The sequence below is a fragment of the Falco biarmicus genome, chromosome 3 (assembly GCF_023638135.1).
Source record: "Falco biarmicus isolate bFalBia1 chromosome 3, bFalBia1.pri, whole genome shotgun sequence".
NCBI lineage: Eukaryota > Metazoa > Chordata > Aves > Falconiformes > Falconidae > Falco > Falco biarmicus.
In genome coordinates, this window is record NC_079290.1 from 119991554 (window position 1) to 120012824 (window position 21271).

General features: G+C 42.4%; 1 protein-coding gene across 13 annotated transcripts in view; it reads left to right on the forward strand.

The window, feature by feature from the left end:
- The window catches only part of EYA3 (EYA transcriptional coactivator and phosphatase 3), a 59245-nt gene that overhangs the window by 19975 nt on the left and 17999 nt on the right, over positions 1–21271 (forward strand). For 2 of the 13 annotated variants that reach the window (XM_056330109.1, XM_056330111.1), the window contains exons 3-7: positions 5954–5997; positions 9723–9802; positions 11627–11693; positions 12480–12622; positions 17871–18008. In XM_056330109.1, coding sequence (XP_056186084.1) covers positions 5954–5997; positions 9723–9802; positions 11627–11693; positions 12480–12622; positions 17871–18008 — 472 coding nt within the window. Of the gene's footprint in view, positions 1–5953; positions 5998–8758; positions 9328–9722; positions 9803–11626; positions 11694–12479; positions 12623–17870; positions 18009–21271 lie in introns of those variants that run through there. The other 11 variants (XM_056330114.1, XM_056330116.1, XM_056330110.1 and 8 more) reach the window with 10 other exon arrangements.

Here is a 21271-nt window from a genome sequence, read left to right on the forward strand (position 1 = left end):
ATTGGTGATCTCACAAATTCAGTATACAGTTATTTTAATTAATAATGGAAAATAAGGCTTATACCTAGTATATTTATCTAGAGGTGAAAAATCATTTTGGTGTTAGTAAAATATGTTGTAAATTTAATTTATTATAATCATAGAGGCAATAGTAATAAAAGGAATAGTTATTTATGCTTAAACTCTATAATGTTTCTATGTAAAATAACTACTTGTTATGCACAGAAAACCAGACTATTTCAAGCCTGTTCTAGAGAAATTAAAATTTGCTATTTTACTAACCGATCAGCATGCTGGTTATTACAATGTGTATAGTCTTTAATTCTTCTTGTGCTTGAGATCTTGAAAACGTCCTGTGATCCATCATCTCTACCAGTGCAAAGCATTTTTAAAAATTCTTAATTTAACAATGTGTTCAAGTAGGGAATCATGTCTTAAGTTAAAAATTGCTGTCCAGACATCTTACATATTTGCAATTCTGTCTGTATTATCAGTAACAAGTAATACCCCATCACAGAAGTTTTGGGTAGAGCGATTATGAGTACAGTATGATAGGAAGTTACATTTGTATATCTGAAACATAATAGCATAGGAATTAAGCAAAAAAATTTGTATTGATGTTACATTCTCAAATTAAACCTGATGCAAACTCAACAAGAAATTGCCAAGTTACCTTGTGAAAGAAGCTTAATTTAATTTTGAAGACCTTTTCAAAAGCACACAAAAATAGAGTAGTATGGGAGGGCAGTATGGTGTTCTCGTTGAAAAGATTCTGATGGGTTTTAATGTGAGACTTTTATGTTCCTTAGTTACCTAGTTAGAAAATACCCGGTAATGTCAATTATGCAGTTTTGTGATTTGGGAACAAAGTTGAATGAAATGGAAATGTAAATTCACAATTGTTCAAAATATTGCTTGGCACAACATGCAGATTATGTGCCTGAGTCAATACGCACAAAATACGAAACTAATCAGCAAAAACATATAAACTCCAGATATTTGTAGGACTTAAAAATGGATTAAATGCATGCGTTAACAAAGGAAATACCTGTGATTACATCCCTAAGTAATGGAAACTTCCTTATAAAATTTTATTCTTTGGGGCATGAGAGACAGGGTACAGCTAATTTTTAGTACATGAAAGCATCCTCTGTAAGCAGATTCTGCTGTAATTTTCAACTGAAGATTTTCTCGGTAATTTCTTTTAAGTATCTTACGCCAGTCAGTCATTCTAAGACAGAATGTGAGACTATTGATCCCAGCTAGTAAATGAGGCGGTGTTCTGAGTATAGTAGCACATTGTTGCAGGAAATGAAAAGAACGTTTTTGGGGTTTTGTGGTGAGACCATTCCTGAAATAAGTGAATTTTCCTAATTAAAAAAAAAAAAAAAAAAGAAAACTGAAGTCAGCTTTTCAAAATCCTGTCAGCCTAGTAGCCCAGTGCTGATAGTATACAAACTTGGTTTCTTTCCCAAATCATTTTGCTTTTCTTAGTCATGGGAACAAGTTTAGTATGTTGCCTCAAAAAAGTAATGTTTATAATGTTTATGGCAAACTATTGATAACTGAATCCAGAAAGGACCCTGTGGAGAAGTCATCAGGCTTTGAGTTCAATGTATTTAACCTAAAAAAAAAAAAGAAGTTGTGTCATTTTCTTGCGTTGATGTGGACTGATGTAATAATTGGTGAATTGGTGCAAATGTACACAGTGTGTCTTCTCTAAATGAATGTTAGACTTCTCACTTCCCCACTTCACATGCTGCCTGGCATGTTTAACAGGCATGTCTTCTGTCCCTGTTCTTGGAATGTTTCTTCCCTTCTCAAGTCTGAATTGGAATGGAAAAGTTTCTGTGCCCACCGCAGTGCTAGAAAACAGAAACAGACATGGGAAATAAGAGAGCAAAGGGAAGTTTTGGGGAAAATGATCGAAAGTGACCTCCTGCCCTTCCCATGACCAAGAAGTTACTCATTCATAATAAGCTGTGAATCAGGATTAGCTTTTAGAAGTCATCCTGTAATCTCTCACTTGTTGAATGCATTGTGGATGCATGTAGTTGATTTTTATGATACTTTATTTAATCCTTCATACTGGAAAATGAAGGGATGGTGAACTTGTGTTTGCTCATTGCAGATATCCACTGGATTGCTGTGTTTGGAATGACAGCAGCAATGGCAAGCCAGAGTCAGTAGCAGGGTGTTGAAAAGGGCTTCAGAAATGCCCAACGCTGCCAAAAGTGTAGAGAAAAAACGATGGTCATGTGTTTGGGCTGAAGATTTTTCTTAATTGAAATTGGCAAAGGATTTGCAATAAAATTCTGCTTTCCTGACTTGAGTGCGGTCCTCCGTTCACAACAGCTGCTGCAGTCTTAAATGGCTTTGGCAGCATTTGCTCCAGCAAGTCGTCGCCTCGCTTGTTGGCTGGCTGTGAGTGTGGGAGTGTCCCTGGTCCTGCTCGGGCTTGGAAATTACTCTGTGAACATCAGTCTAAGAGTTGGATTCCATCGTAGAGCAGCTGTTATCTTGACGTCAGGAAGAATACTGTTTCTGCTGTGATTCTGAACTCAACTCCAGTCCTGGTAGATCTGGGGCAGAAACAGAGTTTCCCAGCGCAAAGAATAATCTGGATTTTCAGTTACAGAAATTTGTGATTTGTGAGCTGGGATCGATTAATGTGTCACTTGACTTTTTTATTGTTGTTTTTAATTTTTTTTTTAATTTAAATCAACATAAGCCCAAAACTAATAGTGAAATAAAAAGATGGAGGTAGGAGCAAAGATGTAGCTTATGTGACATGTTCACTGTAGTGCAATAGAACAGCTTAGTGAGATCAAGTCTGAAGTTGCTGAAGCTGAAACTTGAATCACTGAGGTAGACAGCATCTTTTTCCTGGTTTTAATTTCTTTTCCTTTTTCTCTTTTTTTTTTTTATTTTTAAGGAGTGAATTCACTTCTCCTGTGATCCTGTCACTTGAGAGGGGACAAAAAAACCCTCAGCATCTCTCCAGAGGTGCTCAGAGGGGAGTGTGTGTTGAAAGGAGGCGTTTGAAGAGGTTTCAGCAGCCTTTTCGAAGGGCCATGCAGGAGAGGGTGACCAGGCGCCCCGTGTACGGTTTGGGGTTGGCGTGCGATCGTGCAGGCCTCCGCTGGGAGCATGGCGCCTTGTGGCAGCACTTTCTCCTTGTGCCCTGGATGTCATCCTGAAGTTACTGTTACTAGGTGCTGTTCGTCCAATAAATAGGTTTGGTGACATGTGGCAGGAGAGAAAATGCTTTCCAAGCCCACGGAAGACGATGTTTAACACTGTTCCCTCCCACTTAAGTTTGTATCATAAATTGCCATAAAAGTTTCAAGATTTTGTAAATGTTACTGCGTAGCATTAAGATGTTAGGGAGAATTTCTTTTAAAAACCTGCAGAGATGGGCGCTAGCCAAGGCTAGCCAGTTGAGGCACATGATAGATTGAAATTCATAATTGCTGTTTTGCTTGACTTATGCTGCATGCTCGCACTGGGTATCCCATGTTCCAGAGCCATTTAAAGAGAGTATGAAAACCTGTCCAGATTTTTACTGATTTTTGTTTTTTAAATGAACTGTTGACTTAAAGGAAAACTCATTTAAAAGATTGTTCTCTGTACAACACCAAAGGCACGTTTCTGGCAGAGGGGGAAGATACCCCATCGGAGGAAGGCCGGGCATGATGGCTGGCGGTGTGGGTACTCATCAAGATAGAAGTGCCAGTTGGGACCAACGTTGGCAGAGCAGCAAAGCGGTGTTTTGAGTTCAAGCCCTGACTATCGAGAGATGTTTCAGGAACAGCTTTTGCATTCTGGTTGTGATGAAAATGTCAGTAAAGCTGATGTGTTCTTGCAAAACCTCAGTGCTTTTTGGTTTGGATTTTTGTTGTTGTTGTTGTTTTGGGTAAGTGAGCTGATTTCTCTGTCCACCTCCCATATTAAAAAAAACACCCAACCACTACTGAATTTAAGAAGCCAGATTTTATTGAGTACCTGACTGGAAACAGCAGCATTCCTCCTATGAAATCTAAAATTCAAGCTCCCAACTCTTAAGTTGATTTTTATTTTTATCCTCAACGTAATTTTGGTCTGAAGCAGTTTGCTGCTACTTCTTTTGATGCAATTCATTTTTTCCTATCTCCTTTCATTAAGAACCCTGTGGGCAGTTTGACATCCTGAGCCAAACTGGTGCAGTGTTGGTGGCTTGAGGTCCTTGCTCAGGAGGGGTGGCAGGGTCTCAGGCAGGGGCTGGAGCACCTGCTGCAGGGCAGGATGCCAGCAGGGGTTGAGGGCACTATGGATGGGCAGCAGCCATGCTCTGATAACTTGGTGCCCAAGAGAGCTGAGGGAACACTAGTCTGCTTTCCCTTGGTGTTGTAGTTAACATGGTCTTCAGGTGGGGAAGACTTTTGGCCCTGAACCTCTTGTCAGTGGGGAGCAGAAGCAGCACGTATTCCTGGCCAGGCAGGAGAAGGTCCTGAAGAGGTCTGTGGAGCTGTGGGAGTGGAGAACTACATCAGTAGTTGATGTCAATGCCCACGTTACGAGCTCTTTGCTCAGGTTGAAGTGATGAATGCCAGAAGATTTGAGGCTGTATGATATCTAAGCCGCCGGGCTGCCATAGTCTTTTGTCATTGCCTTTGCCTTTTGTGTGTGTGTGATGAGCGCTGATGAAGTTTGTGGTGTTCTGCTGTGAAATGCCAGGGGGAATTGCTGCTGAGAAGACGAGATGGAAGCAGACTGAGCTATAAATAAAATATTGGTAACCTCATTGTGGAAAGATTGTCTTTTTGGCTTTCTCCTTTCCATCCTTACTGTTTGCTTACTCCTTTCCTCTCGCTGCTGCCTTGAGCCTTTATCCGTTATTGTACCTCTGCCTCCCATCTCCCTCTACCGAACAGGAATTTACTTGCATTTTATTAATTTATTTTTTAAAAAGTTTTGAGCACATTTTGACCTCTCATGCCCAAACTGTATCTTCCTGGCGTTTTATTTATACTTGCCTGAGAGAGACAGACTTGAATAATGTGGTGAGGCATTTGTGCTAGCAGCTTTCCATACAGCAGTCTGACTACTGTACCCAAGTCGGGGGCTGTAATCCCTGCAGCCTGATACCCAGCATCTCCCTTCCCAGACCCCATGCACAGAAGATGTGCTGCTGGGTACTGAAGCGGCAAGTTTGGCATCTAAACATGCTCCAGAAGCATGGAAGGCTGTAAAACTTTCTGCTAGAGGGAGAAGATGGGGGAAAGAAAAGTCTGTATATTGCAGGAGTGTCTCGGGCTACAGAAACTAACCCTGTCGTACTCCTGGGGATTTCAAAGTAGTATTTGTAGCCTGCATGCTCAAGACTGAATTTGTGTTGAAGCCAGTGCTTTCTGTTTTATAATACCCTGTATAGGAACTGGATCCAGCTGGCCACCTACAAAAACCAGAATAAATGCTGTATTGGTTTTACTCAGAAATTAAAATCAGAACTCCTCATTTATTACAGAAAAAATACGCAAATTCCTATCTCTGTATGATATTTAAATACAGGGAGGGAAAAACAAGGAACCCAAGTTCATGACAGTCGTGCTGAATTTATGCAGAATAAGATTTACATAAAATTTATGTCTGTTTTATTCGATTTCCATAAAAATGTCCTTATGAGACGATTAGCTGTATATCCCATCGTCTGTTACTTACTTAAATATCATGGCAATTTTGCTAACAGGTTCAGCATTAGCACTTGTTTTCTAATTAGGAAAAAGCTTCTTTTGAGATGAAGAACCGGTGGTTACACTGGCTAGCTCTGGAGTTCAGCGCAAGGCTTTCTGTGTTTAGACACAAATGCAAACTATCATAACCAGTGGTGATCTGCTAACAAAGGTCTGTGTGCACAGATTCCGTCAAGGACAGCTCTTGTCAGTGATGCATCTGAACGTTTTTGTCTTTGCAGGTAAAAAAAGCCAAGATGCAGGAATCCAGAGAACAAAGCTTGAGGTACGTAATTTCAATTTTTATTTTAGTGTGGAACATTTACTAATATTTTTTATCATGATAAGCTTCTATTTTAGAAGCTTGCGTATTGTTTTGTTTTTCACAGAGAAAGGGCAAATAGAAGTCATTTTTGTATTTGATATAATTTTGAGATTAAGTTCCCAATAAAAAAAATTAACTGGCCCTTTGGTGTTAAGCTTTTATAAAAGTGACCACAAAGAGTCTTAATTGTATCACCAAGCGTCCTGTTTTTCACAGAATCTGATGAGATTGTCATGTACTGCATATACCATGCATTTATTCTGGTGAGACTCAGAATATTTTAGTAATATATGTGCTGTGATTCTCAGCAAAACTATGCGGATAACGCTTTTGAGAATTTAAACATTCTAAAACTGATAGTCTCTTCTGTTTGAAGCTGTTGTGTTGTACTATTTTTAGCCTCAGTAGATGCTTTCTGATGTATCTTATATTTAGGAATTAATGACTATTATTATCTAGTGCAAAAAGCTGTATTAGGATGTATTCTGTTCCTGTGAGTAGTAGCGAATACTGCCAAGAAAGATTTCTTTTTGGACCCTCAGACATCCCAATATGAGTGAGGAGGAAACACTGTGTGCCATTTGTGCCGGAGTGGATGTGGTATATTGAAGCCCTGAATGAGGACGTTGGTATATACTTTTTGTAAAAATCACAGGGAATACTTTAACAGGAAATAGTAAGCAAACAGTGTATGCAATTCGTTGTATGTCTAACAGTTAGAAATTTGAGCTAATCACTGCAAGCTCCCTTTCCAGCCAGTATAAGGTGAGATAAACCATGTCCTAGGAGGATTTTTTCTCTGTTGGCTGCGGAAGAGCTGAGGGCAGCACGGGCAGGCCTGAAGGTGCCAGAGTGAATGGTGTTGATCCTCCCTCGGTGTGTTACCCTGCTTCAGTGCCATCACAGCTTTCCTACAGGTGCCAGTAGCCTCAAGATTTGAGTGTAAACATCCTTGTTTAGTATTTAAAAATAGCATGGGGAATGGCGGGATAAAATTGCATTTCTAACCTGCTTATATATTCTGTTTAAATATTCTGGCTCTATTTTGATAAACCCTATATGATTTTAAGTTTGACATATGGAATAGTTTAAAATAATTTGTTAGACCTGTTTCTGCTCAGCAAAATGATTTTCAGCCTATGTCAATACTCTGGCTGGTTTGTTGTAGCTGGATAGTGGGAGTGGGGAAGGGAAGAGCTGTACCCGGTGAGGGATTTCTCTCTTGGGAGCATGAAGCACCCCTAAGAGTCTTAACACTTTGGTGGGTGCAGCATGCTCTGCTGGTCAGGCTGGTCTGTGGATGCTCTCGGTAGTACAAGGCAGTTGTGCTGCAATTGAGAATTTTTCTCCCAGTCTGTGAGAATTGAAAAGTTGTAACTTATAGAGAATAAGAGCACCTGGGATGGATGTGTTCCAAGAGCCACAGCTGCATGTGTTGAGAGCAGAAACATGGGCTGGTATAGTATGGTCAGAAACTTTATCTATTAGATTTTCCACAGGAAATGATCATGATGAGCAGCTCTCAACCTGCTTGCAAATGGCATGCCATGTAACAGCTGCAGACTGACTATCTGTGCCACAGAATCGCAGCAGTTTTTTCCGCCAAGAAAAACAGCACACAAATACCCCGAGTCTAAGTAGAAAAATGTTATTTTCTTGAAAAATTCACACTGTTATGGAAAGTCTGTTCATCTACTAGTATTGAGAAAGATATCCAAGGGTTTTTGTTACAAAGGTTTTCAGGGGCAAAAAGCCAGATGATGCGTTTTGCTTAAGGTTCACTCCCTCTCACAAAAGGAAGGAAACTCGTTTGTCTTATAACCAAATCCATGGCATGCAGTAGCCAGCTCGCCCCTTGCTGTGTCCCAGGAAAGCTGCACCCCCTGCCCCAGGGGATTATCTCCAGCCCATCCTGGAGCAAGGAGCTGGACAAAAGGGACCTGTGGGAGCCCAAAGGACCAGACCAGGGGAGGATGGAGCTACCAGGGCGCTGCTGCTCGGTATCACACACTCCTCAGCTTCCCTTCCCCCACAGCCTGCAGGAGCCCAGTAAATGCTGCCGTGCGTGGTACATTGTGGCCCTGCGGTCACAGACTCCCATACCCATGGGAGGCTGTTTCACTGCTGGGTTTGTCCCTGAAGACCAGTGTTGAAGCATCCTTGAACTGGGTGTCACTTCTGTGCTTAAGGAATGTTCACAGGTCTTTGGATTATTTGGCATTTATCACACACTTTCAGTTATACGTCCGTTTGCTTTGTCTCTATGTAGGATAGGAAGTACAGGTAATTTCATCATGAAACTGCTTTTTCCCTTTATGCTTGCCTTGTTGGCTTTATTTTTATTGTTTCTAGTTCTGCAACACAGCTTTTCATGAAATTTGGAGGCATCTGTGGTGTTCTGCTGTTCTGAGTCTGCAGTTTCACAAGATGAAGGAGCCAGTACAACTGCTTATTACTGCTGAGGGGAAGTTCTGCTTGTAGCTCAAGTGTGCACCAAGCATGGTGCTCACTGCACCCCTCTGTGAGCTGGGCCTAGTTAGTGTCCCAGCAAAATAACTCTACAGTTTTTGTGCTGGATGAACAGATTAAGCTTCCATGGAGAGCCAGAGGGTGCCTGAGCTGACACGGGATCAGGGGGCTGTGCCCCGGTGGCAGGGAAGAAGCCGCAGCTCCGAGCTGCTGCCTTATCTTCAGAGAGCAGCTGGGGGGTGGATGTGCTGGCCGGGATGCGGTGGGTTGGCCCTGGCGGGGGGCCAGGTGCCCACCGAAGCTGCTCTGTCACTGCCCTCCTCAGATGGATGGAGGAGAGAAAATGCCACCAAAAAGGCTCCTGGGTGGAGATAAGGACGGGGAGATCACTTAGCAGTTACCGTCACGGGCAAAACACACTCAACTTGGGGCAATGAGTTTAGTTTGTTACCAATCAAGTCAGAGTAGGGCAATGAGGAATAAACCCAAATCTTAAAAAACACCTTATGCATAACTCCCCTCCGGATTCCTCTCCCTCCCCGAGCGGCACAGGGCGATGGGGCTGCGGTCAGTCCCTCACACGCTGTCCCTGCTGCTGCTCCTCACACCCTGCCCTGCCCCAGCGGGGGTCCCCCCCCGGGCTGCGGGGGGATCTGCTCCCCGGGGGCTCCCCGGGCTGGGGGCACAGCCTGCCTCGCCGGGGGCTTCATCACGGCTCCGGGGAACCCCTGCTCCGGCGCCTGGAGCCCCCCCTGCGCTGCCCTGGGTGCCTGCAGGGCTGCTGCTCTCACACGGCCTCGCTGCTCTCTCCCGCTGGTGCAGGTTTGTTCATTTGTTGCCCCCCCCTCACCCTGCTGTCCCAGAGGTGCTGCCACCGCCGCTGGTGGGCTCGGCCATCGGTGGGCCTGGCTGGGAGCCGGCTGCGTGGGCTCCGTGGGGCACGGGGGAGCTCATGGCAGCTTCGCTCCGCGGCCGCCCCGGCAGCGGCCCAGTCACCAAAACCTTGCCACGCAAAACGGGGACAGTTTGATGTGTGGTTAGAGCTGCAGATCTCCCTCTTGGGATCTCTTGTGTGAAATACCAAGGAGTGCACAGCTCGTTCCTGTTAAGAGTCAGTTTGCCTTGGTTAGGAAGGTTGAACCCAGGGGTTATGATGTCCAAGGATGTTAATTTAAGAGTTCATAGTGCTAATGATTGGCCTTTGTTTGTCCTGGCAGTCATGTGAGCAATGCAGAAGTCAGCGATCAGAAACCTGAATCTTCAAGCATTGGTTCAAACCTTCCCATGTCCGGTGAGAGTAAGTATCTTCTGTATCTTCTGGAGTTGTTCTGCTCCCACTGTCCTTCCTCTTTTCTTCCACTGGTCTTGTTACTTTGCTTCATCACGCACAAGTTTTGTCTCCTCCTTGTAATCCTTAGCCTGTCCTCACTATCAGTTGTAAAGTGAAAGTTTGCTGTGGTGTTTACAAAGTGTTAATGCCTGATGGTAAGCAAATATCTCCTAACAAATATTTTTGTGTCACTGCCTGCCAACTTGCTACTGGGTACTGCTTTGTCTTACCCGCCTTATACATGATTTTTCTTGAGGGTTGAGTTGAGCAATAATAACGCTTATTGTAAGAGATGTTATTTTTATAAATCATTATCTCTACATAGCTGGTTGGGTCTTTTGTAATAATATGCCATACACTTAGTGTTAGACTCTAAACTCTTATTGAATGTCTGCAGAAATTCCTTATGAAAAAAACTGAGAGGAAACTGAGGCAGATTCCATAAAGAGATGACGTAGTAAGTGAGAGGTGGAATGTATCCTTTCTTCTGGAAAAAGAGGACTGGAGGTTATTACAAAAGTAGGATTCCTGTGTAAAATACCTTGCAGGTTAGTTTGCACAGGCAACCTTAACTCTTAACATTTGCATTCTGATACTTAAATAATCTCATCTTAGTGTAAACTGAGCATAAGCTGCTGAGAAATATAAGCAATCAACCACATGCTCAACCTTCTGAATGCTCCATGAATCACCTCCCCCTGGGCCTCAGTGTTTGCCTTTACTCATGGTGTGAAACCCATGTACCACAAAGATACAACAGGAAACAAACTGGGAACTTTTGGACCTACAGGCTTTCATTCAACGCTTGTCAGATATTCTCACATTTGTCCTGCAAAAAACATCCTCCTTTTGTGTTTGTTTTTTTTTAAAGAATGTCAGTATTCAGCTGAATAGAAATGTAGTAATGGTATTTCTAGAATTCTTATTTTTTAACCAGCATACAGAGAATACCGAGAATTAGGTAAAGGTGTAAAAAAAACCCAGACAACCCTCACAATATTACTGCATGCACCTTCTGGAATTTGTAAATGGCTTATCCAGTTAGGCAGCAGATTTTGCAGGCTTAAACTTTTGGTAACTCCTGCAACAAACAACTGAGTGACTCTGTCTTACCACTTTCAGAGTGCAATTTCTATGGATTTATTCAAGCAGAAAAATGTAAACATCCCATTAGATGTAACTGCTGAATTTCATTAGCGGCCATCTGAATTTGAACTGTGAGCCTTGTGCACTGCAGCTTAGCCTGTTATCGCTCAATGCGTGGGATTAAGTTTGTTGAGCTGGGAGCTGCTCCTTGGTGAAGGATGGATTGCTTGAGCCATGCTCTGAGTAGAGTATGTAGAAAAGGGATGTGGAAGAGGAGAGCTTGGCAAAACAAACATCTGCTTTTGGGTCTGCTCCAGGACACAGAAGAGAATTGTTAAGCTTGGTACAGATGAAGACCCTTTGGCCCATGCAAGGTTTTGGCCAGGACTGAAATCAAAGTTTTATCGTGACAGTTGCAAGAGGTGGTGGTACCAACTGGTAAAGAGAAAGAGCACTGTTACAAAAGGGAGAAAGAGTATTGGCTGAATTGTCCACCTGCTGTGAGCTGCCAAGAAAAACATGTCTGTGTGCTGGTTTAACAGCGCATTTTTGGAGAATTTGCCTTGAAACAGATATTGAAGGCACTAAAAAACCTTTGTAAATCCTGTGTTGTGATTAAAATGTACTTTGCATGCTGATGTTTAATTGTCATTATTTGCTGGGTTTTGAAATCTCCCATGTAATTATACAAACTTTTTTTTCCAGTTATGACATGCACTGATTATATCCCAAGGTCATCAACTGATTATACCTCACAAATGTATTCTGCAAAGTAAGTCAAACAATTGTAACTGAATTCTGTAATTCTTACTTCTTTCTGAAGTAATCTTTTTGCATCTATATGAATTTCTGTAATGCTGTAAATCACATTTTTGTATCTGCTGGCAACAGATACTCATTGCTGCGGACACTGAAAGTCATAGGAGGCACCCTTTGGCTTCAGCGGCTGTTTTATGATCAGAAGGATAAATGACCCCCTTCAAGTAATGAACAACACAATAGTCTTGTTGAATAATGCCCATACTATTTGAGGAATAAACAAACTGGACATAAATTAATATAAGGGGAAGATAGGATTTTCTTGTCATTCACCATGGCTGGGGATCTTAGTAGTTCTTCCCATTGCAGCACAGTAGGCCTTCATCCCCTGTGACTGCTTTTGTATTGTCTGTCTGTGTGTCCCAGCAGTGCTGACACATAACTGCTGTATTGCATCAGCTTTAGGGTTTGGTGTGGCGAGGCATGGGAAGTGAAACTAATTGCTTGTGCCTGTTGGAACAGGGAGTTGGTTGTACCCCTCCCAGTTCTGGGATAAGTACTGGTGCTGTGGCATCACAGAGGAGTTTTCCCTGGTGTCACTGCAAGAAACAGGCAATGTGTATAAAACCAAGAGCCTGAGGTATTGGGAAACACCCACGGTTTATTACACTGAGGGCACATGTCAGTGTGTGTTGTTTCTTCTTTCTAAAGTATTTTTTTTATGTGTCTTCTGGTTTAGAGACTGAAAGATGTATAGTGTAAACGGTTCTTTTTTACTCTTGTTCTTTCTTTTATCAAGGCCATATGCACATATCCTTTCTGTACCTGTATCGGAAACAATGAGCCCTTACCCTGGTCAGACTCAGTACCAAGCACTACAGCAGTCTCAGCCCTACACCATCTACCCCCAGACCACGCAAACTTATGGACTACCTCCTTTCGGTAAGAAGTAACTTTTCAAAGATTTCTCAGGGCCTGCTGTTATTGTTTTATGTTGTCATTAAAAAGCCAATGTTAAGCTTAACCAGGTGTGTCGGAGGGAAGAATTTGTAGGAGAGCACGTGCCCAACTTAAATTCCAGATCAGTACTGATCTCTATATGGGACTTTATATTATAATACATTATTTCTTAGAAAGCTGTTTTCCTGGCCATCAATTTGGATGTCTCCCCGTGAAGCTTGCCAGATGGTTCTTAGTTTGCGATCATAATTCTGTCTGATTATGGTATAGCTGTGTTTGTGCAGTTTTCCTTTGTCAGTGAAATCACACAAGACCCTGTACATGTCTGCTGAAGGTATTTTTCCTTTCCTTTTTGCTGCCCAGGATTAAATGTTTTTTGTTATTTCATCTTTCAGCAAATGTAGATTTCATGCTACAATGTCTCCCAAGTTTACTAGGCAAGTAAGTTTGCTGAAGTTGCACAAATACTTGAGCCCCCTGTTAGCCACGCCAGTTTTTGCAGATGCTTGAAGGGTCCAAGTCCTGTTGTAGCTGAGCAGCTAAAGCTGGATGAGGGGGTTGGAGACATTCACCCTGTGCTCCCTTTGTAGTGCCTGGAGGGAGAGACACCCCTCCGGGGTGTTGGTCTGGTTTAGAAGATAACGTCCATCTCTCTCCATGACATGTGAAGGGAGTTTAGGATGAGGAGTGCAGACAGAAGAAAAGCTAACTTCTGTCTGGGTTAGCTGGTGGAAAATGCTGCCTGGTCTTTTGATTTACGCTGCATATTAAAGCGTCAGGCACTGGGGGGCAAAAAATGTGATTGACTATCCCCCTGCATGTATGAAATTTTATAACTGATTATTAAAATTTAACATTTTAACTTCTCTTTTCATTTTTGATGTTGTCCAGCTTGGTTTCATACGTAAATATCATATAATGTTGCCAGCTCTCAAAAATGTGTGGTGGCAGAGGCTGTTTTGTCCCTTAGCACCTGGCTCTGATGCGAGGGGAGAGCATCACGCTTCCACGCAGGTACCTGGGAGAGACCCCGTGTGCTGCCAGCGAGTGTGAGACCACCACGCGGGGTCTGTCACAGGGGCTTGTGGTCACACGGCGTAGCTAAATGATAGAGCCTTGTGCAGGTTTATCTGTACTGCTAAAATATTACTGTTTTGAAGTGTAAAAGGATGATTTTTTCCTTAGCTGAAGAGCGAGATGTCTTTGATTAAAACCAGCAACATTTGTGGGTTTTGATAGCTGCTGACACAGCAAGGACTTTTATAGAAATTACAAAACAATTGATTTGTTGTGCCATTTTTGAAAGATGGTGTAGAAAAGATAAGACAACTAAGCTCCGTTTTATTACACATAAGTTACATTACTAGTACTGTTTAAAATAATATGGCACAAAGTGTAGAACAAATTTACATTTCTTTCTTTCTTTCTTCTTTTTTTTTTTTTTTGTAACACCTGGGATTCATGAAAAGGAGTTTCCTTGTGGATGAGGGATCCTTAGGAAAAAAATGATAGCTTTTCAGTAACTTGGATGTAAGGGTTTGAGCAAACAGTATCTCCCAGATCTCATTTCCCCTGTGTTAATGCTGAGGTACATTGTTCTGACTGCTCAGTTGAGCACCACGAAGTGGGAGCTGTGCAGGGTGTAAGTGTTGGGCTGTTTTAGTATTTGCTGTTGCTGCGTTTCTAGCTCAGCCCCTGCCAGTAAGGCTCGACTGCTGTTTCAGAGAATTCTAAAAACATCCAAACTTCCCCACCACCTGGGCTTCTAGGCGAGGACCTACTTGGCTCTGTGTTAGATATCCTGGTGAGGCAAAGGTCGGGCTGTTGTTTTTGCTGAGCTCCCTTCATTCCTCCAGGAGAGGTTTTCCCTGGAAGGTTGGACCAGTGCAGACAAGTCTGATGCTGTGTCCACACTCAGGTCTTCAGCTGCCAGGGCAGTTTGTCTGCTGTCTTTCTGAACGCTCTGTCCCTTGGCTTTTTGTCTGGCTGTAGTGGTGGTGGTTGTCACAGCAGTCTGTTACCTACAACCTGTGCCTGACCCCATGTTATGGTTGCTGGAACATACTTCTCTTCCCTGGGTGCCTGCACTTTGCTTTCAGTGCCTTCTTGCACTGGTTTTTGCTATATCTGAACAGTGGCCGGTGGTTTCCTTTACTTCATTTTTTTAGTGTTTATTGGTAGTTTGTTGTGGATGGTGCACCGAGGCTGCCTTGTTCGTAGGTATTTTACTGTGTCATGTGCTTGGTTTTTTTTAAAGGCAGATACCTCTAAATACGTGCGGTGCTTCCTTGAAGTGTTAGGCCAAGATTTTTAAAAAGGAGTTTTAGACTTCTAAAATTTTTTTGGGGGAGGGAGGATGTAGGGGTTTGTGTTATTATTTTGTGTGTGTGATGTTTTCTTGGTTAGTGGTGGTGGCTGTGTTTTGGGGGGAGTGTTTGGGTTTTTTTAATCCAGAGGTTCTGGAATTTGGGGGTGCCTAGCTGCTTCAGTGTAGTACCCTGAATTTAACAGTAGGAATTCTTCTGAAGACCTAGCAAAGAGGTCAGCATTTTCTGTTAACTTCATAGGAACTCTTCTCTGTTAAATGTCTTCTGAAATGTGTTCACTTACTGAAATGTCTTCATATGGATTTTGAGGTCTGTTATTAAATACCTGAAGTTTTAGTCTGAATTTAAGTGTTTGGAAGGTGTTAAAAGTCATATTTCTAGTAATGGAAATCATACTGGAGTGGTACCTGCTTGATCATACTGAGAAGATGGACCTTGCATGGCGTGGTGGACAGGTGGAGGGTAGAGGGCTGAACATGCAAGTGCAGAGGAAATTCTACAAATTGTTTCTGCTCACAAAAATCTCCATTAAGCAGGTAAGGATGTGCCCAGCTTGCTCAGATGTTTTACCAGCATCAAAGGGCCTGTTCCAGAGGTTTTGTGACCTTCTACTGCTTACTTGGTTTTATGCCGAAAAGAAGGCATCGTGGATTATGTAAACTGGAACAAAGCAGATGTATTTTTAATAGGAAATTCAAGCAAGCTGAGAAACACAAGCATAGTTTTAAGATCACTCAGGTCAGGATGCTGTTTTCAGAGAAGAGATGACCTATGCTCTTGCCAATTTGTCACCTCTCCTTGTGCTGTAATACTTTTTTGATGGTACTTAGTTCTGCTTGGGACATACTTGTGGTCTGGAGAGATTTTATTAGAGAAGCAGTAGAGTAGTGACATACAAGCTGCATACGTGTGGCTGTAAGTTGGCATTAGAAACACTGGGAATGTGATGGTTTGCAGTAACTCAAGAAAAACCTACAAGTGATGGGCTGTCCTGTGTGGGGCCAGACATGTCCTGTGACTTTCTTCTGGCCCAGCTGCAGTGCTGTTGTTGGACAGGGGGGGTTCTTGTTCCCCCTCACCCAGCTTCCTCTCTGTCATCCTTGAGGCTGTGCTAGCTTATAAATGTCGTGCAGAATGAGAGGGAAGGACAAGGCCCAGAGTGTGCCTTCCTGTATGGAAGATAGAACGTGTCTGTACTGAGAGGTGACAAAGAAACAGTCATGGAAAGCAGGGGCTGAAAGATGCCTTAACATGTGACCTGAGTCAGCTCCCGCACTGACGTGTGTGTTAGACCTGGGGTTACACTCCTTAAGTGATAATTATCCTACAGCATTCAGAGTTGGTTTGTGCATCATTGTCAGGGTTGTTAGGCACTTCTGTGTGCTCTGTGACCATCTCACTATGTTGCTGTCTGCTCCTTGTCCATCTATCTTGTGCTGTAAGGAACTGTCGGTTACTCTGCCCTCTAGAAAAGTACTCACCTATTTGAAGATTGTGGCACACCCTTTCCAGACTAAACAAATACAGCTGCTCCCAATCTCCTTAGAGGATCTGTTTCCAATAAATTTTGTTCTGGAGTTCCTACAATATATCTACAGTCTTTCTTAAATCAGTCTTTCCCTTTTGTTTGCCAGTTATCACAGTTCTAGAGGCTTGGAACAGTAATGAAGTCGCAACCTGAGAGTCAAAGAATCAAAACCCTGGTGTGGCTGTACAGATAGGTGAATGACTTGACTCACAGGTGACAGTTTGAGATCAGATACGTAAATATATCAAAGAGACATTGCATAATTTAATTCTGACAGAGCTACAACATGGAGCAAGCTCTTGGAGTTGCTGCTCCTGTCCAGCTCTATAGTCTCCTGTGTCTTCTGGGTAAGAGACCTGGAGCTCAGAGCCTGTGGCTCGTCCTGCTGGGGTGGGCGAAAGGCTGCAGGTGGCTCGCACAGATTTAGTGCTCCTTTTTGTGGGGGGTTAAGGAGGAGGGTGGACTTTCTACTGCCCCTGAACTTTGTGTCTAGCTCCAAACATCCTTTCTCCCTCTGCTTTGCACACCTCCTGCTTGTTTTTAAGTAGATCCTCTCAACTGATTCCTGCTTTCTAACCAGGGCCAGGGAGAAATGCGTTTGACTTTGGCTGTAGGTCTGGAAATACAAAAGCCTGCAGAGCCCTGAAGAATCGGGCCTGAGCCGAGCTACTTCAGTCGGATGCTGTGCGCTAGCCTAGACCTTAACACGGCACCTGAGCTGAAACCATGCTGCCCCTGTGTGCCTTGTACAGATGAATTACAGTCACTTGGCTGTCTCTGTGCTCTGCCCAGTGTTGTTACAAATGCCTTCCAGAATGACAGAAAATCTAAAGAAACATTTAGATTTCTTTTTTCCACTGTTTTTGTTTTTTTTTTTTTGTAGCTCCATATTCGCAGTTGTAAGTCTTTGAAAATTACTGACTTGCAGCTTGTTTTAAGACAGTCAACCCAAAGCCCACTGAAGTAGTGGAAGCCTTGACCTTGACCTTGACCTTAATAGATATCAACTTCAGCCTCACTATGTAATAATTGAGGTTATTTGCAGTGCTGTGCAACTCAGCCCAAACATCAAAGGGATTAGCAGTTCCTTTGTACCGACGTGGCAGTGAATCTTACTGTGACACTAGCAGATTTTTAGTTGAAAGCTTTGGAAATTGGTCTTGTTGGTGCTTTTAATTTTCTCTTTTTCAGCCAGTTTTGTCAGCAGCTCTAATCCATGCACAGCCTGACAGCACTTACTATTGCAGAAATTAAAATTTTCCATGTCTGATTTGTAACTTGCTTTTGTGACAAGCAAAGATCTTAATCTGAGGTAGCAGCATGCTGTTTGGTCCCAGCATATTTGTTTGTAACTGGTCCAATTTATCCAATTCAGGTGCACTGTGGCCAGGTATGAAACCTGAAAGTGGTTTAATTCAGACTCCATCTACAAGTCAGCACAGTGTTCTTACCTGCACTACAGGGTTAACCACAAGCCAGCCCAGCCCAGCACATTATTCTTATTCCATTGAAGGTAACTTGGCATGGTTTTTATCTGCATCTCTCTCCACCTAATTGAGTCCAGATACCACAGGTAGAGAGGCTTGCACGTTTGTTCTTGGTTTGTGCATGCTTCTTTATGCTTTGCCTCTTCTCTCTTTGTGCGTGTGTTTGTGTTTGGTTTTGTATTTGCTACGTACCTCTGTATGCACCAGGCTGGCTTGGTGGTGCCACGCTGATGGACTTAACAGGGTGAAGAGCAAACGGGAAGGGAAGAGGAGACTAAATGTTGTGTTCTTGCATGCCTTTACTGGGAATGCTCTTGCAGCTCAAGCTCTTTGTTGGTGGTCTTTATCTTGATGTCAGGAAATACACTGTCTGACACTGGAGTTTTTTAAACATATTTTTTTTAATTACTTCTGAAGGTAGATGGCTCTTCTATATCATACACCCCAGGTTGGTAGATCCGCTAGAAAGTGAATTTCTCAGTGTAAAACTACCCTGCAAATATCACAACTGCTGGAAGTGCCACATCTAAGAAGCCAGGTGCTGAATTTCACCAGATTCCAAAGCAATTTTTAGGAGTAAATGTGCCATTTAGCTGAATAATGGAATATTGATCCATAGGCAAATATGTGCAAATTGATATATATATATAGATATATATAGAGATATATATATATTTATTTTTAGGCAGGATTTTTGCCATTTATGTTTGGGTAATAAATTGTGAAAAATTGTCTCTTTCTCTGTAGGTTTTAAAAAACATTTCAGGAATTCTTAACCTATTTCTTGTGTCATATTTTCATAGAATAATTCAGGGATTTTGGGAGATCTTTAGTTCAGCCTCCTGCTCAAAGAAGAGTTAACACAATTCAGAACCAGGTTGCTTAGGGCTTTATCCAGTTGGGTCTCAAAAATCTCCAAGGATGGAGATTTTGCCAGTTCCAGAGCCTGACTGTCATCATGGTGAAACCTTTTTTCTTTTGTCAGCTCGGAGTATCCCCTCTTCCCCGAGAGAGCAAAGCAGCCAAGTGAAACATAAAATGCATTAATTGCCGTTTCTTCCCATCACATAAAGGAGGTTGAAACATCTTTGAAAAAGACTGAAGCCAAGCCGAATGGGATGAATAAGGCAGGAGAGGTAGGGATGTAAGATCTGAGGATGAGGTCTGGAAGTGGGGGAGAAAGAGAGAAGAGAAAAAGAGTCATGGCAACTTCAAAGCCGTACTTGTTTGCTGATCTTTTAAACCCGAGACCATGAAGTGGTCCCCTCTGGCACATCCATGCCAAACATTTTTGTGTGGTTTTGGCCCATTCACAGGTGAAAGGAACTGACCCACAGTGCAGGAAGAAATGGTTAATCTGTGTAGTGGGAGCCGTTTGTAAAAATCTGATGTATAACTTTGACTAGATAAAGGATAATTAAAAAAATGTTGGAAGGAGACCAGAGTTAAGATAAACAATGAAGTTCACGTGAGGGCATCTGTGTTTTTACCAGAATCCCAGCACTTGGAATCTTTTTTCTATGATTTCTTACCTTCTGTTATCTATCTCAGTGGAGAAGCAGCCTCTTCAGAGCACTGCAGGTGAGAATCACTTTCTGTTTGCTCTCCATGATAATCTTGAGAGAGGTGATAGAATAATCTGTTTTATAGACAGTTTATCTCCTCCAGCTTCACGGCAGGTTTGTTCTGTGTTAGTGAGGATCTTTTCTGGAGAGCTGCTCTTCAGAGTGCCCTAGGAAGTGACGTTTTCTTCAGGTAATAACAGCCTTGATTGTTTCCGTAACATGTATTGTTGGAAGAAGTTTTAGTTGGAAAACTAGCCCTGGCCCCTGTTCTCCAGCAGTTGCTTATGAGGACTATCTGTCACGGGTACCTTATTCTCACAATTGTGCTTCTAGTAGCTGTGTAGCTACAGTAGGTACTTGAATATCTTCATTACCATTGTTGCTGTTCAGTACAGCCTTTTTTCCCTTTTCTGTGTTCTCCCCCCAAATTCTCTCCTATCTGTTTTTGAACACGGCTGCTCCGATCTGTGAGGGGCTTCCCAGGGGCTAATTACTGACCTTCGTTTCTGCTTCCGCAGAGATGTCACCCTTCACATTTCTCACCTCTTGTAAATACTGTGTATTTCTGCACCTCTTTGAAGATACATTTCTTTCAGGTTTCATCTTTTTTGAGGCATATTTTGGATCCATTCCTCTTTCCAGGAGCTTTCACCAGGTAGTATCTGTGCTACATTGATGGAGAGTTCATGGTGGGGTCTGTTGCCCTGGGGTAGAAAGACTGAAGCCTTCAGAAGCTTGACTTTTTCAGTCTTGGGGTGAATTCTGCATGGGTGTTACTTGCAGAAAGTGAGGGCTTTTCTCAGAGTGATGGTGAAGCAGGCGATACTGTGGGTTTCTCCAGGTCTTTTCATAAGCTTCGAAAAGTGCTTTTTGGTTTTATTTGTGTGCAGAGACAGAAGGTTTAGCAAAAATAGTATTTCTGCTGGCACCTGGTTTAGTACATCCTGATTTTGTTCATGCCAATTTCATTATTTGTTTTCACTAATCTTTGAGGGTCCCAAAACCTGGTGTGGAGTAATGCTTAATGGAGTAGCCCTGGGGCTGTAAAACCACAAAATCTGCTAAATGACTGGTGTTCCCAGACAGTGCTCTAGCAGCCTCTTCTGTGTTTTGGAGGAACTGAATGCAGTAACATGGAGGCTATTAAACATCTTAAAAATCACACTAACAACCACATGTCTCTTAAGAATTTGTCCTACAAGCTGTTGACAAATTATTTCAGAAAGTCTCATCCAAGAAACAGTTGTAGTCTCACAGGGATATGGGGAGATATGTTCGCTTTCTCCATTAGGAAGCACCCTTCTTATACTATTTGAAATATTTTTACTGTTTCCTTAATTTTTTTAATCTAGTTAGACTAAATATGCTAAGTCCAACGCAGAGAGAATTTTTTTATCAGGGCTATTTAAACACATTTATTTCCTAACACATTTTACTGATGTGTTCTGATTAATTTTCAACTACTACTTGATTGAACATCAGAATATGATTGTTGTCTTCTCAAAACTCTTAGTAAAGATGTGAAGCCATTGTAATTATACTCCAGTTGCTTAGCAGGCATGGAGGGAAAAGGTTTCTGAAACATTTTGATAGTACTGTTTTTAAAGATACGCTAGCTCTCCTTCCCTGTAATCCCAGATGAAACGTAATTGGTTTGAAAATATGCTCCAGCTCTTTTTTTGGCTGTTACAAGCAGACTGGTACTGGAAGCACAAATGTTTGCA